This window comes from Palaemon carinicauda, chromosome 5 (assembly GCF_036898095.1).
Source record: "Palaemon carinicauda isolate YSFRI2023 chromosome 5, ASM3689809v2, whole genome shotgun sequence".
NCBI lineage: Eukaryota > Metazoa > Arthropoda > Malacostraca > Decapoda > Palaemonidae > Palaemon > Palaemon carinicauda.
In genome coordinates, this window is record NC_090729.1 from 137,240,080 (window position 1) to 137,257,596 (window position 17,517).

General features: G+C 34.9%; 1 protein-coding gene across 1 annotated transcript in view; it reads right to left on the minus strand.

Moving 5' to 3' along the window:
• Positions 1 to 679: 679 nt before the first annotated feature.
• The window catches only part of LOC137641162 (lysosomal acid glucosylceramidase-like), a 358,339-nt gene continuing 341,501 nt past the window's right edge, over positions 680 to 17,517 (minus strand). Inside the window, exon 10 of the mRNA XM_068373603.1 lies at positions 680 to 832. Coding sequence (XP_068229704.1) covers positions 695 to 832 — 138 coding nt within the window. The 3' untranslated portion in view covers positions 680 to 694. The remainder of the gene's footprint in view (positions 833 to 17,517) is intronic.

Below are 17,517 nucleotides of genomic sequence, written 5' to 3' on the forward strand. Positions count from 1 at the left end.
CCAAGAGTTGAACTATTATACTAGTTGAATGTTAAAACCTGGTTTTGTGACGACTGTAGACGTTTATTCAAATAAAAGGCAGGGTTATATTTTTTCAAAGAAGAGATTATAATTGCTTTTGAATAATTATTCCCTACTAAGAGTGGCTTCTCAAGGAGTTCATGCCAAGAGAATTCCTTTTTTGTCTAAATCTAGAACATAATTGTTATGGGAACCCTAAAATCTGTACTCTCTTGTGTAAACTCAATAGTTCTTCCTTTCCCTAAACTACATAGCTTTGAAATTAACTATCAAAAAAGGGAAAATGCATCCCATGTGGCATGATGTGGCTCATTCTTTAACAGTACTTTAACCAGAGAAATGAGAAACTCTAGATGCATCATATGTCCTTTCCAGAGATAAGTTAACAGCATTAGCTACTTTCATTAATGTATGAGGATGTGATTTATATGAACAATGGAGTCCAATAGGAGATAGAATTTCACCTTCCTTTACCAATATCATGTATTAAGGTCAATTCGTTAACAAAAATATCATAATAAGTAGAAATTTAAACTGAATATCAATATACAAATAACCAGTAATTTCCATTACAACTGTGTTTTTTATCAATGTGTAATCAATATTTTAACTGGGTTTTATATCAATGTGTAATCAATATTTTGTCTTGAAATACCTTATTGTTGCAATTTCTTCAATTTAAAGATAATTTTATACATACCGCATTGACTATGACAGGCGAATCAACATAATTCTTGACCCAGTTAGGCCCTCCCTTCATATCCAAGGCTAAATTCCAGTCGGTCCAACCAGATACCCAATGTTGTAAATTCTGTAATTGATAAAAATAAGAAATAAAACATTGTAAAAAAATTTTGATAGGTATATATCTATGGCTTCATTCAATTAATTAAACTTGATTACTAAACAAACTGAGTCAAGTCATAGAAGCAATTCATTGAATAGTGGAAACCTTCATCTTCAGTTCAAAAATTAGCACTAATAGGAATTGATTGATTGATTTGAGGTTTTCTGACACCCTAACATTTGAGGTCATTGACGCTGAGCACTAATAGGAATCACTGGAAACTTTTAACCACCTAGGGGCTAGGCGCACCGTCAAAAAGCCCCTGTCCGGAGAGAAGCTCCGGGCAATCTAAAGAAGAAGAAGAAGAAAAAGAACTGGAAACTGGGCACTAAATCAAACTCCAGGGTTTATTTTCATATCTAGTGTATTCATACAATATCAAAAATGATAAAGTATATTCTCGTACTGTCCACAACTTTACATATTGTCACACAAGTCAGGGTCAATAATTTTTCAGATGTTGAGGAAGTTAAATACGAGTGGAAGAATGATTTATGAAAGGAATTGGGTCTATGAGGATACAGTTACCTAGTCAACCAAAAAATTATATAGGAAAAATACAAGGTCACCAATCCTGCTCGTGGGATAAGAGGTCACCATCACTAACAGTAAATGAAAACCCTTATTTTCATGTAAAATATACTTACATCTATGTATCGTCGTACTTTTGAAAAATTGCCAAAGCAAGTTTACAAATAATGATCTAAAGGAATCTGGTCCGTATCCGCCAAAATATTTGTACTAGTAGAGAATTTAATGAGTTTTATAATTAGGAAAATACTCAACACCTTCAACTCAGATTTGGAAGCATTGACATCTTATTATCATTATTATTATTATTATTATTATTATTATTATTATTATTATTATTATTATTATTATTATTACTAGCCAAACTACAACCCTACTTGGAAAAGCAAGATGCTATAAGTCCAAGGGCTCCAAAAGGGAAAATAGCCCAGTGACGAGAAGAAACAAGGAAATAAATAAAAGATATAAGTAATGAAAAATTAAAATATTTAAAAAACATTAGCAACATTAAAATAGATAATTCATATATAGACGATAAAAATACTTACGTCAGCCTGTTCAAAATAAAAAAAATATTTGCTGCAAGGTTGAACTTTTAAAGTTCTACTGATTCAACTACCCGATTAGGAGGATCATTCCACAACTTGGTCACAGCTGGAATAAAACTTCTAGAATCCTGTGTAGTATTAAGCCTCATGATGAAGATAGCCTGACAATTAGAATTAACTGCATGCCTAGTATTAAGAACAAGATGGAACTGTTCATGAAGTTCTGAATGTAAAGGATAGTCAGAATTATGAAAAATCTTATGAAAAATGCATAATGAACTAATTGAACAACGGTGACAAAGATTAATATCTAGATCAGGAATAAGAAATTTAATAGGCCGTAAGTTCCTGCCCAACAAATTAAGATGAGAATCAGCAGCTGAAGACCAGACAGGAGAACAATACTCAAAACAAGTTAAAACAAAGAATTAAAACACTACTTCAGCATAGATTGATCACCAAAAATCTTAAAAGACTTTCTCAATAAGCCAATTGTTTTGTGCAACTGAAGAAGACACAGACCTAATGTGTTCTCAAAAGTAAATTTGCTGTCGAGAATCACACGAAAAATTTTATAAAAATCATACAGTTAAAGAAACATTATCATAATTTGCACAATGCTCTAATTTTAGCTAGATCTCTATTAAGGGATTTACCAACCCCAGATCTACATTCAGGAGATGCAATTGAAGCAAAGAGAGTAGCATCTGCATATGCAACAAACTTGTTTTCTAGACCAAACCACATGTCATGTGTATATAGTTTGAAAAGTAATGGACCAAAAAGACTACCTTGTGGAACACCAGATATCACATTACTACCTCACTATGGTGCCCATCGACAACAACTCTTTGAGATCTATTAGTAAAAAATTCAACAATAATGCTAAGAACCGACCCATCCACTCCCAACTGTTTGAGTTTGAAAACAAGGGCCTCATGATTAACAGTCAAAGGCAGCACTAAAATCAAGGCCAATCATAAAACCTTCCTGACTACAGTCAAGGGATTTCTGTATAGCACTGGAGATTGTAAGAAGGGCACCACATGCTCCACGACCTTTACGTAACCCAAATTGCAAATTAGGGAAAAGATTATTACCTTCAGCAAACCTATTAAGACGTTTTGCCAAAAGACGCTAAAAAACTTTAGATAATATGCGAGTTATGGAAATCGGGCAGTAATCAGTTGGACTAGAGCTACCATAAACACATTTACATAGTAGAGTAACATTATAAATTCTCCAACAAGTGCTAAATGTTTTGTGCAATTAGCAATACTGGTAGTGGAGAAAGAATGAATGAATCATTTGAAGTTCTCTTGCATCCTGACATCGAAGGTCATTGACGCCGATATCGTTTATTATAAATACAGATTAAAAGAATATTCAATTAAAACCAGAAAAGTAAATATTTATAAATGTTAAATACCATTAAAAAGACCTGCTTCTGATATAAATTCAAAAATGCCACTAGCATTGTACGACACATCATGTCCAAGGATCTTGAAAAGGATGAACCTGCCATCCTCACCCCGAGCCTCAAACAAATATCTCTTTCTTTCTGTGCTATAAGTGGGGCATTCAGTCAAAAAATGCCTCACTGTCAAGGGTATCAAACAGTCGTCGCAATATGGTTGGTGTTGGTCAGCCAGCAGAAACTCGTGTTATCCGCGTGTGACCAATGTGGAAACGACAAAGAGTAGTCTCCCATTTTTGGGGCATCTCATTATACCTCCAAGGGGATATAACAATCGCAATTTTTCTCATCTCATTTTCAGTCAAACTATACCAATGCTGTTGCCAATTGTTATGAATAGAATTCTTAATTGCTGGTAATAAAACATTACAAAGAATGGGATAACTTCTTGGTAGCAACTTGGCTGCAGCATTCTTTGCCAGTGAATCTGCCTCTTCATTTCCAGACACATCTACGTGTGCTGGAACCCACTAAAATCGAACTGTTATATCTTTTAGGCCAATAATTAAAAGCCACTCTAAAATCTTTAAAACTAAAGGGTTACAAGAATTAAAACCTTCTAGAGCTTGAAGGACACTTCTTGAATCACTATAAATGGTAAAATTGCCCCCCTCTTTTTACTCTATTTTCTCAATATCGGTTAGTATGTCATATAATTCAGCAGTAAATATGGAAGATATTGGAGGAAGTGCACCTCTACAGTTAAAAGAACTACTATATACACCAAATCCAACGCCAGCATCATATTTGGAGGCATCGGTATATATAAAGGTTGATTTCCTATGTTCTTCAACATGTTCCATAAAAAGAGACCTACCTTTTAATTCAGTCATGCTTTTTTTTTTAACACCAATAAAATATTTACATAAAGATATCTCTCGTAATTTCTACAGAGGGGTTGATGATATCTTAAATGGAAGCACCTTACCTCTAATTATAAAGACTATTTAATAATTGTTTTATCCAAAAGCCATAAGTCTTATGTATCGTTGTAATAATATACTGTATTACCTCAAATGTTACATGTATTGAGCGCAACATTGCATCATATTGCATTGATAAAACCTGTTTAAGCATTGTTCATAGGTGAAATAATGTATTTTGATATTAGGGTTCAAGCATTTACTAATTACCTCAAAGATAGGATGTGATTCTTTTTACTTTTGTACTGCAGTAGGATTTAAGTTTTTTGAGAGCGATGATCATATGTTACTTTAATGTTTTGATTTGTAAGATTGTTTACGAGATGTTCAACGCTTAATTTGGAAGCCCAGAGCCACAGAGAAATGTAGCCTCTTATTATACATTAAAGTGTTACATATACACCTGCATTTGATTCAATACATCAACATTAAAAACTGACGACGCAGAATGGGATAACCCTGGATAATTACTAATAATTATTCACTCATTTAAAGGTATGTGGCATTCTGAAATCACCAAACAATATTCAACCAACATATCAAACTGACAACGCAGAATGGGATAAACCTGGATAATTACTAATAATTATTCACTTATCTATAGGTACACTATGTGGTATTCTGAAATTACCAGACAATATTCAACCAACATATCAAACTGGCGACGACCTGATGACGAATACTCGCAGAGATCATAGAGAAGCAGAAGAAAAAGCTCAGTGAGGATCCCCCGTGCAGCCGACCAGAAGAATTTCATCAAACACAAGCAAACAAAACAAGAAAACAAGGTGTTATTTAAAATTGGGTAGGATACAAAAAAAGTAGGAAGTTACAAGGTGACTTTAGAACAGTAGCCTAACCTAATCCAGGTAAGAATTCAAAATGCCTCTTGACATTGAACATCCTGAACAATTTAGCATCAGAGCTAAACCCAATTCTGTTGCAACACAATGGTAACAGTGGTGTGAGGAGTTTAAGATTTATTTAGAAGCATTAGGTAATAGGAAGGATGCACAAAAGAAGGCATTATTACTTCATACAGCCGGTAGAGAAGTTCGGGAAGTGTTTAAGACATTGCAGCCTACAGATGACACAAGTGAAGCTGCAATTAAGGCTCTTACCACATATTTTGCTCCTCAGGTCAATAAATTTTTTGAAAGGTATCAATTTACAGTACAGGCATATCAGAAAGAAAATGAAAGTTTAGATGCATTTTTGACTAGACTAAAGAATTTAGCTGTTTCATGTGAATTTCTAGAGTTAGAAAATTTTATCATAGATCAAGTTATTGCCCATTGCACACCACAAGAGCTAAGAAGGAAATTATTGTAAGATAAAGATTTAACATTAGAAAAGGTATTGATAATAGGCAGAGCTTTAGAAACATCAAATAGGCAAAGTAACATAATAGGTAGTTCTACAAGCAATAGAATGGAAAATTCTAAAATTAGTACAATAGGTTCCAAGTGGAAAACAATAATAATCAGAGAAGGAATATGTCAAAGCCTAGTCATAGAAAAGTGCCTAACACTAATGTTCATAAATATCAGAATCAGGCCTATACACAGAAACAACAGGAAAAACCCAAGTGTTATAGGTGTGGTAAAACTGATCCTCTTGCATAGGAAGCAAAGAAATCCCCTGCTACTAGACAAACATGCCAGAATTGTAGAAAGATGGGTCTTTTGCAACTGTTTGTAGATTCCCTAAACAGTACGCAAAGAACATAAATGCTACAGTTGATACTATTGGTCAAGAGAATAATGTGGAAAATGTTCATGATAATCAGGATAAGTTAGAAACTGATTTTGCGTTTCGCTTAAATTCTATCAACAAAAATGCAAAGAAACATATCATGGTAGAAGTAATCATAAATGGTAAACCAATTTTGAGGCAAGTTGACACAGCAGCCAATGTATGTCTGAGAAAACAGCTAAAAGCATTCCTAATTTGTTATTAGAAGGTACAAATAGAGTTTTGAAAGGTTATAATGGTTTTGATATTCAGGAAATAGGTGCTTCGAACGTAGAAGTACAGTACAAAGAACAGAAATTAGAGAGAATGCCATTAACAGTAGTAAAAGGTAAAGGACAAACTTTGCTAGGTTTGGATTGGCTACAGTATTTGAAATTAGATTGGCCTACTATTTTGAAGGTTACAGGTAGACAAGATGAACACAAAAATGAAATGTCTGTGGATAATATCATATCAGAGTTTCAAGACGTATTTGAATATAAAGTAGGTACAGTAAAGAACGCAAAGGCGATTTTAGTTTTGAAACCTGACAGTGCTCCTAGATTTTGTTCTCCCAGACCAGTACTGTATGCATTGAAAAGTGCAGTTGAAATAGAAACCATGAGATTAGAAAATGAAGGTTCATGGGAAAAGGTTACATATTCAGATTGGGCTACTCCATTAGTACCTATTGTGAAGGAAAATGGTCAGGTTAGGTTAAGTGGAGATTATAAAGTAACGTTGAATCCACAACTGCAAGTAGCTCAACATCCATTACCAAATCCGAAAGACATGTTTGCAACTATGTCAGGATGCACTGTTTTTTCTAAGTTAGATTTAAGACAAGCATTTCAACAGCTTCCCATGGAGGAAAGTTCTCAAGAATTATGTAGAGTAAATACATCCTTAGCATTGTTTACGCCAAAGAGATTACCTTATGGAGTTGCAAGTAGTCCAGCTATATGGCAACAAACTATGAATAAGATTTTTTCAGGAATGCAAGGAGTATTCATATTTATAGATGATATTTTAATTGCTGGTAAAGACACAAGAGGACATAGAGAAAGATTGCGAACAGTTCTGAAGAAGTTGAAGGAACATAATATTAGAGTAAATAAAAGCAAATGTATTTTAGAAGTTGATTCAGTGGAATACTTAGGTTTTGTAATTAATGGCAAGGGTATTCACAAAAGTAAAGAGAAGATTAAAGCTGTACAATCAACAAAAGTACCAGAAAGTGTTAAGGAATTACAATCATTTTTAGGTTTAGTAACATTTTATGGGAATTTCATTCAAAATTTGTCTACAATTGCACATCCATTGTATTATTTGTTGAATAAGGGTGTAGAATGGAAGTGGACAAAAGTGTCAGGAATCTTTTGAAAGAATCAAACAGGAAATAACATCACCTACATTCCTAGTACATTATCAAATGGATTTACCAGTTAAATTAGTATGTGATGCATCAAACATAGGTTTAGGTGCAGTATTATCTCATGTAATACCAGATGGAACAAAAAAACCAATTGCATTCACTTCTAGATTATTGAAAAAGGCAGAAATGAATTACTCTCAAATAGAAAAAGAAGGTTTAGCATTAGTGTATGGAGTTAAGAAATTTCATATGTATCTTTATGGTAGGAAAAAGTTCACACTTGCTACAGATCATAAACCTTTATTAGCAATATTGGGTACAAAAGCAAGTTTACCTACGTTGGTAGCTGCAAGACTACAACGTTGGGCAATTACGTTAGCCGCGTACCACTATGACACAGAATACCGACCAACATCAAAGATGGTAATGCAGATGCTTTATCTAGATTACCAGTAGACAAAGCTCCAGAAGAGTATGGTGACAGTATTCTGTATATGATGTACCCATTACAGCAAAGGATGTAGCACAGTACCAAGAGAGACCCGGTACTTAGTAAGGTTTTAGAGAGTTTAATGACAGGTAAGGACTTATGTGGAAAAGAGGAAAATTGTAAACCCTATAAGGATATATGGTATGAACTGAGTGTAACACAAGGAATAGTGATGAGAGGTTCAAGGGTAGTTATTACTAATTCACTGAAATACATGCTGATCACCAAGGTATTGTAAGATCAAAGTCAATTGCAAGAACTTTTGTATGGTGGCCAGGTGTAGATAAAGATGTGGAATCTTATATAAGGAATTGTATGAATTGTGTTATGCAACACAACAATCCTCATTTTGCTAGAATGCACACATGGGAGTTACCCAGGTATCCATGGCAAAGAGTGCATATAGATTTTGCAGGTCCTTTTTTAAATTATTTGTTTTTGATAGTCGTAGTGCTTACAGTAAGTGGCCAGAAGTAATTCCAATGAACACAACAACGTCTCATGCCACAATAAGAGAGTTAGTGCAATTTTTTTCTACACAAAGTATTCCAGAAAGAATTGTTACAGATAATAGTTCACAATTTACCTCACAAGAGTTTAAAGAACTTTGTAACGTCAATGGAATAAAACATACATTTTCAGCAACGTATCATCCCTCTACCAATAGAGAGGCTGAAAGGTTTGTTCAAACATTTAAACACAATATGAAGTGTAGAAAAGCAAACTTGGGTAACATATTTTCACATGTATCAAAGTTTTTATTATCTTATAGTACAACGCCGCACAGCACAAAAGGGGGTGACACCATCAAATTTGTTGATGGGGAGGAGGATTAGGTGTAAGTTAGATTTGTTGTATCCAAATTTGCTAAGTACTTTAGAAGATAAAGGGTATAAACAAGTAGAAAATCTTCCTAAAGTAAGACATTTTTTACCTTTATCTGATGTCATGGTAAGATCGTACAACACTCCAGGGAAGTGGGTACCATGAGAGATTGTAAGAGAGATAGGAAATTTACATTATGATGTTCAAGTTGGTGGAAATATTGTAAAACGTCATGTTGATCAATTACAGTCATTAAACAGAAATACAGTGGAGCATGTGAATGTTAGAGATGGAAAACTTTCAGAAGTAGTTAGATCAAATGAGTCAAATATTAACCAAGATGCTCCAACATCAAATGTAGATTCAGAATCAATTCATGTACTAGTACAAGATGAGGTTAGAGTGCTTCCCAATAGGATTAATAGAGGAAAGCCCCCCTGAGAGATTAGATTTATAAAGATTTTTACAATGTCAAGTTAAGGGGGAGGAGACTGTTATATATTGCTGTAATAATGTACTGTATTACCTCAAATGTTACATGTATTGAGCGCAACATTGCATCAAATTGACAATATTCAACCAACATATCAAAATAAGGTTGAGGAGATTTTGGGTGCAACTCAAAGTATGTTGACTGCCTTACAAGGCTTGAGGTCTCAAAGGCAAAAGAGTTAGGGAGTCTTTGTAACCTAAACCAATATCGAATAATGGAAGACATTCGGTAATGGTCTATAGGTAACTCTCCAGCATTAACAAGGAGACTTGGGATAAGTGAGGTTCTAAATGCTCTGGTGGACAATCTAATACCAGCATGATGTATTGAATCCAATATCTTTAATCATCTTGGGGTGGCTGAGGAGTATATTTCACACCCATAACTAATTTTGGAAAAAATTATGGCCTTGTATAATTTTAATACTTTTAAAAGATTCAGAGCCTCAAGACATTTAGCTTTCAATGCCTTTAAGTGAGGAACCCATGTAAGCCTAGAATCGAAAATCAATCAGTCAATTGCGAGTTGTAGTTTACTCTCAACCATTGCCATTCTAGCTCCAGCAAATGATATGGAGAGATCATCCACAGATAATGTTGAGAGAATATCCGGGGGAATGACTAAGGGTATCCCATTAATTGCTAGTGCAAACAAGGTTACACTCAGCACACTACGCTGTGGAACTCCTTCTTCCTGACATTTCATCTCTGATAGAGTTTCCCTCACTCTCACTTGAAAAACTTTATGTGAAAGAAATGACTATTTAAATAGTGGTAGTTCTTCTCTTAATCCCAATTCATGAATGGTTTTAAGTATACCATATCTATCTCCATGTAGTATCATATGCCTTTTAAAGATAAAAAAAGACTGTCAAATGGTAGTGTTAGAAACCAAACGCTTCACAAATAGAGGAATCAAGTCGTATCTATACATCAGTCGTTGAGTGCATTTTTCTGAATTCACATGAATAGGTGATAAAATACCTTTCTTTTCAAGGTACCACTTCAGTCTTGCATTGACCATCTTCTCCATGATTTTACATAAACAAGATGGTAATGCGATTGGCCGATAATTTGCTGTTAAAAACTTGTCCTTACCGGGTTTTAAAAAGGCTAAAATAATGGCTAGTTCTCAAACACTTGGATAACTATGATCATGTCATATTACTTTAATGATGCTTAAAATAAATAACTTTGTATTAAAAGGCACATGTTTAATCATTGCATATGGGATTCCATCGGGTCCAGGGGCTGTATCGCTACAATTAGCAAGTGCGGAATCAAATTCTCTTTTAATACAAAGAGAATTATACGACTCTTCCCTTCTTGTTACAAAATTTTAAATTTTCTTTTCTTCAATGTTTCTATACTGGTGATCAGGAGCTGCTTCACACTTGTATGATCCATTTGAAAAATGGTCAGCCAGTGCATTACTAACATCAATTGATTCAGTTACATACTGACCGTTCACCTTCAACACTGCTGGTGGGTTTTGGGTAAATTTGCCTGCAATCTTTTTTATTTTCCTCCATGCAGAAGATTGTGGTGTTCGACTGTTAATGGAGGAAACAAAATACACCCAAGACTGGCATCTAGCTTCTTTTATGGCACGACGGAACTGTGCTCTACACTTTTTGGATGTTATCAAATTTTCATTAGTACGGCGTCTACGAAATCTAGCCAGAGATTTTCTGGTGGCTCTATGCAAGACAGTCAATTCTGAAGACCACCACGGGACTGGTCGTTATTTAAATAATCCCGCGGCTTTGGAAATCGAATTGATTCCTGCTGTATGGAGAGTTCCATTCAGTAGGTCTATGGCATCACCAATACTTTCAAACTGTTCTGCACTCGCCTCAATTTCACTTAGCCCACGAAATTTAACCCAGTACGCCTTGTCAAGACTCCATCCTGGCGATCTTTGTAAAGGTGGACCCTTGTTGGTGTTTATAATGATTGGTGTATGATCACTAGTATGCCAATCATCCAATGTCTTCCAACCGAAATCAAGAAGGCAGTTAGAGTTTGCAATTGAAAGGTCAATGCATGACAAGGTATCTGTCTAAACATGGAAGTGCGTGGGCTCTCCTGTATTAAGGAGTCCGACATCCTCATTCTCCACAAATGATGAGATAATATTGCCCTTTGTGTTTGCAATACACATCCCCCCATAAAGGATGTATACCAGTCATATCTCCCAGTAAGAGAAAAGGTTGAGGGAGTTGTTGAATAACCTCTACTAAATTATCATATAAAATATTATAATTTGGAGGTAAGTACAGAGAGCATATTGTATATTTTCTCCCTACATCAATTTGTACAACCACTGCCTGCAGGGGTGTACGAATAGACAAAGGTATTTGGGGGACATCTCGATGAACGTACATGAGACTTACGCCATGGCTCCCTGCTTGTTGATTATATGGTGTTCTATAGCTAACATACTCTCGAGGACTAAAAGTATTAGCATCAAGCTTACTTTCCTGTAGACATACAATTATGGGGGAATGTTCATGAATTAGGAGCTTAAGTTCTTCATATTTCTCCCCATTAGCAGTTTTTAATCTAACATTAATACCTTTAGGTTTCTTCAGAGATGGTCTTGATATGTTGGGTTTTACGTTTGTGTTTTTCTTTATGTCCTTTTGGTCTATTTATTGAGGCGAATGGTGGACCTCAACTTGAATTTCTGATTTATTTACTTTATCTTCAGGCTCATTAGAAATATCAACAGACAAAACATCAAATTTATTTGATGTCATAACTTTAATGTTTCTAATAGAGGGGGTTGAGAGAGATGGAGGTCTCTCTTTTACGATTAATAGATGATGGGATTCTAGGTTTTTGCACCTTTCCCACTACAGGTGCATCAGGTAAGTTGGTTTCAAGTGGAACCTCCATCATATCAGGCAAGGACATGGCCTGAGAGAGGTATGTACTAGTTTTTGTAATGGGGGGGACGAAGGCTGTACAGATATGGGCAATGCCCTAGTGTTAATACACCGTGGTAAAGCCTCGGGAGGTAATATGCTTACCTCATCATTTGACATTTTGTCAGATGGTATATCTCTTTTCCTAGAGCTATTGGCAATACTAGGTGGGTATGATTTTAATACCTTAGCATAGGTACTTGATTTATTTAATAGTCTTTTGGGATGTCCCACACTTATATGTTCTAAATTAGATATGTTGAGGGCAGCTTCCTTCAGCACAATCTCCATGGTAAGATTTGGAGCAAATATCAAACTTATATATATATATATATATATATATATATATATATATATATATATATATATATATATATATATATATATATATATATATATATATACTTTATTGACTTAATATTACAAAAAACTTAGAAAGGTAAAGATACATCATTTACTATATAAATTGTATATAATAATCTTGCACAAGACAGATTTGCTTTAGCGAAAATGTTATGTCCACAAAAGTACATAAACAAACAAACAAATTCCGATTAATAGCATAGTTATACCATTCCAAATCTATTTATTATCATAAGGTCTTACAGAAATCCAGGATTTCATATACATAATTACAAAGATCTATAGGGTTTCCTTCATTCAACAAGTTTACAGTGTCCGAGTAATCAAGGTTAGGATATTTCGCACGAATGTGTGCGCTTAGCGGACAATGTAATAGTACATGTTCCTCATGTTGTACCTGATTTTCCGTACATACACAAATCCTATTCCACCTTCCTAATTCATTTTTCAAACTATGTGACATCAGTCTTATCCTTGTTAAAGCTTGTCCCTTGTAATCGGGAATATACATTTCTCCTTCATACACTCTGTGATATAATAGTCCCCTGTTAAGTTTTGATCTATATGTAACATACTTAGTTGCATCTAAAGGTTTGTCTTTAGCTTCCAAATATGCTAAAACACTTGCAAAAAATAAAAAAAATAAAAAAAAAGCTAAAGATCCTGGTTGCTATAACACCGGGAATTTTTTTTTTTGCATTCATTTGTAAAGTTAGATCATGATGGATCGTTGTGTGAGAGAAATGGAGAGATATTTAGGCCATTAATTTTTACCCATTTCAAAATACTATCTACAGTGAGCTGCAGGTATTGCTATGCTAACATCATGTGTAAAGCCCCTTCTCAGGTCATCAACAAACAAATCATATAGTAGTTTAATGAAACCACAGTCTCATTTCTAAAATAAAAAATGGCTTGCCCTTTCATAACCTGTTAGAGGAGAACAGTACTTGAGAATCTTTTATTACTCTTCTTATAATTTAACAAAGAGCACCGAGGTTTACCAACACTAGCTACACATCTAGATATAATACACTGACCAATCTAATAAACGTATAAAAATGACATGAAAGGCAACAAATAACCATAAGAAAAAAAAATGGAAAATCCTTAATTATATCAAGCGCAAAGCAACGATGAGATATTACAGTTACATAAATACAGGATCCTTTATTGTATTCACCAGCTAGACAGCTTAAGGTTGGCTCTCTCTGTAGTAACAGATTTCCCTTGTATATACATATATTAAATATTCTAACATATTCCTCACTCATTTTCTTTCCTCACACACCTGATAACACTAAACATGCTTCAGTACTCATTCTCATTTAAGTGGCCAACTATTCGCAGCTACTTTGACCACATTTTAAGGATAGAAGAGACTCTCTACCTTAGATAATCACTTCTTCTATGGGAATAACACTCCTGCATATAGCTAATGTTCTCTAGCTTTGGCTAGAGCCACATAATCTGTACTATGGTTTTGCCGTCTTAGGTTATAGCTATCTTACTGGTATAGGATGGCAAGACTGACAAGGTATTTAGCTTTTAAAACTACAAATAGTTAATTTAATTCTAGTTAGGATAAACACAAGCAAACTCTAATGTCTGTTTGGTCCCCTTATTTTTCCAAAGGGAGAGTTAAGCAGGCTTAGGAGAAGGGCTAAGGATATCTGACGGTTTATCAAGAGGTTTCATATTCCTTATCTTTTTCTTTATATTAATATTTGACCATCACTTCATTATTAAATGCATCATTAATGACCTTCCTTAAATCACAGTGGCTAGAAAAGAGGGTCTTGGCATACTATGCACATCAGCCTTTAAATGTTCACCAGTTTTATCAAGCATTTTCTACCTCGTGTGTGGATTACTATTTTTTCTTTATTCTGCATAGTTGTTTTATATCATTATTGTCAATTTAGCTTGAAGTATGAGGTAACTTTACTCATTGGTTTTTATTCTTTACAGTCAGATTTATGTAGAATTAACACCAAAGGTTAGTATCTCCTCAAAAATAGGGAGGGTGGGTCACTAGTTCTATTCAGAGGTAAGTACAGAAATAATAGATTTTAATTTAAGAATTCTGTAATTTCTATTAATCTTACCACTGAATAGAACGAGATGAATAATACACTTCCGAGGCATACAAGAGGCAACTTATATCCTTTCAAATTATTAACCCAGAATTACCGAGCATTAGATACGATTTGATAAAGGAAACATTTCACAGTTAGAGAGGGGAATTAAGTAAGTTAAGATTATTGACTTAAATCATTAGGAAGCAGGTCTAAAGTTTCATGAACTGTGATCCAGCCACCCCCAGCCTGGGAGACAGTTTGTTTGTAAACAAATGGCACCATGCATGTAGGATGTAAATTATTGCTATTATTTTATTCTCCAGGTCCACACATGAGGAAGGTTGGATAAGCACTGGGCAATTTGATGTGGGGTAATCTAGATCGCAGGGGATGTCACGTAGTAATGGCTACCGCCTATCTCCTGGAGGAAACACCTTATCTCCAAAGAGACATGTGCCTTAAACTCACCCTTGGAAGTAGGGTGAGTAGAGTTGGGCGCAAACCATAGTTGCGTGCCCTCATCTCCGCTGGGCTCCCATTACAACCAAAATGACACTGTGCTTCTTTTCTATCTTAAAATTCATTTGCCTAATGTCTGTAATGTGATATAAGTAGCCTGTGTGCCCCCTCCATCTAGCTTGACTTGGTTGAAATTAATGTTGTAATGTTCAGTTGATAGTCAGAGTTGAGACTTGAGACAAAGTGATCTTTTATGGATTGAATATGATTATCAGTAAAATGTTCTGCATATATCTTGTACAAATACTTTTAAAATACATCTGCTACTGAAGTGTAACAGCTTCTTTTAATTCCCTCATCTCCTTTCCCCAACTGGTGACAGTGGTGGGATATAGCTGAACGAAAAGAAAAAAAAACACAGAAATGTTTAAAAATTATCAAAATATATCATGCCCAGATTAGAGAAAGAAAATACGGCCACAATTACCGAAAACAAACTGAAGGAGCAACAGTGTGAACAGTGATGAAATAAGAAGAATACGCACGCAAAAAAAACGAGACAGACATTTGAAAAGAAAAGTCTAATATTCATTGAAAGCTAACGCTATTATTTCTGTCTTACAGTAAGCTGTTCTCAGACTCGGAGAAGTCAGTAATTTAGTAGGGGTTGGGGATTTAAATAATCTATGAATATTAATGTAAATCGTTAGGAAGCAAGTCACAAGGTTCATGACCTGTGATCCAGCCACCTCCAGCCTGGGAGAGAGTTTGCTTGTAAATAATTGACACCATGCATGTAGAACACAAATTGTTGCTATTCTTTTGCTCCCCATGATAACGTATGACGGAGGTCGGATAAGCACTGGGGAATTCGATGTGGGGTAACCTAGATCGCAGAGAATGTCATGTAGTAACGGCTACCACCTATTCCCTGGAGGATGCATCTTATCCCCATAGGGACAGGTGCCTTAAAACTCACCCTTGGAAGCAGGGTGAGGAGAGTTTGGCCCGAATCATGGTCGCGGGTACTCTTATAGTTTCATTTTAATCCTGTCCTGACATTTAACTCCCAATATTCTCCTGAGGACTTTGTTCTCAACTTTACAAAATTTGTTGAATACTGTTTCATTATCATACCACGACTCATGTCCATACAGTATCACCAATCTCACTAAATTGATATTAAGCCTGAATTTGTGTAACTTCAGGTAATTCGATTTCCAAATTTTACTTAACCTAGCCATTGTCTGATTTGCTTTTTTCAATCTTCCATTAAACTCTAATTTTAAAGACCTGAGTGACTGCAATAATTACAGAGGCATCACACTTACATCAGTTATGAAAATATATAGTATGCTTATTGAAAAGAGACAAGAGAGAAAGATTGACAAAAAGCCGAGATGAACAAGCAGGATTTAGAAAAAGTAGAAGTTGTACTGAACAAATGTTTATTTTAAGACATTTTGTACAGCAATGTGTAGAATATGCAAATCCAATTTTGATAGCATTTGTGGACTATGAAAAAGCCAATTTTCAGAGTTCTGCGTTATTATGTAAATTTGATTAAGTCTGTTCATGAACGTAGCAAGTGCAAAGTTAATGTTAGTGGAGTCTAAGCAAATGAATTTGCAGTGAACAGAAGAGTACTCTAAGGCAATGTGTTGTCACCTAATGTTGTTTATCATTCTCATGGATTTCATAATTCATAGAACAGTTGGGAATGGTGGAGAAGGATTGGACTGTTTGGTAATAGGAAATTAGCTGACTTAGAGCATGCTGACGATACTGTCTTTATTAGCACAACATCAAAGGATTTACAATGTTTACTTACCAGAATGCAAGAAATATATGAGGTTGGGCTCAAGATAAATAAAAGAAAGACAGAGATTTTGCGAACGGAATATGCAATCAAAGATGAAATATCATTGAAAGGAGAAAGGATTAATGGGGTAGAATAATTTCAATATTTAGCAACAATATAATTATAATGAAGCAACCCCATCGGAGCCTAGACTTGATCCCTTTGAAAACCATTTACAGTTGTCCCACAATTAAATCTAAGAGGTCTACCCATCTAGGGGTTAATTATTATTTTTTTTTTTTTTGTATCTGTCTGTTTTTGGGATAAAAAAGATTAAGACAACTCTTTATCTTTTGAAGATCTAGAATAACAACAATTCCCAGGAAAGCAAATGCAGAATCTTGCACAATGTGAAACACACTATACAGTAAGTAGAACTCTAGAATACAACTAGAGACATTTTGCATGTGTAGCCTACAGTAAGACTCATAGTCTTGTCCAGGTTGAAATACAGGGATGTAGATCAGTGGATACGAGTCCCCTCAGATATAAAAAAGGGAACTTCAAGCTCACTTCCACAGTAAGAGAGATATGACCTAACCTACAGTATAGTAACTCGG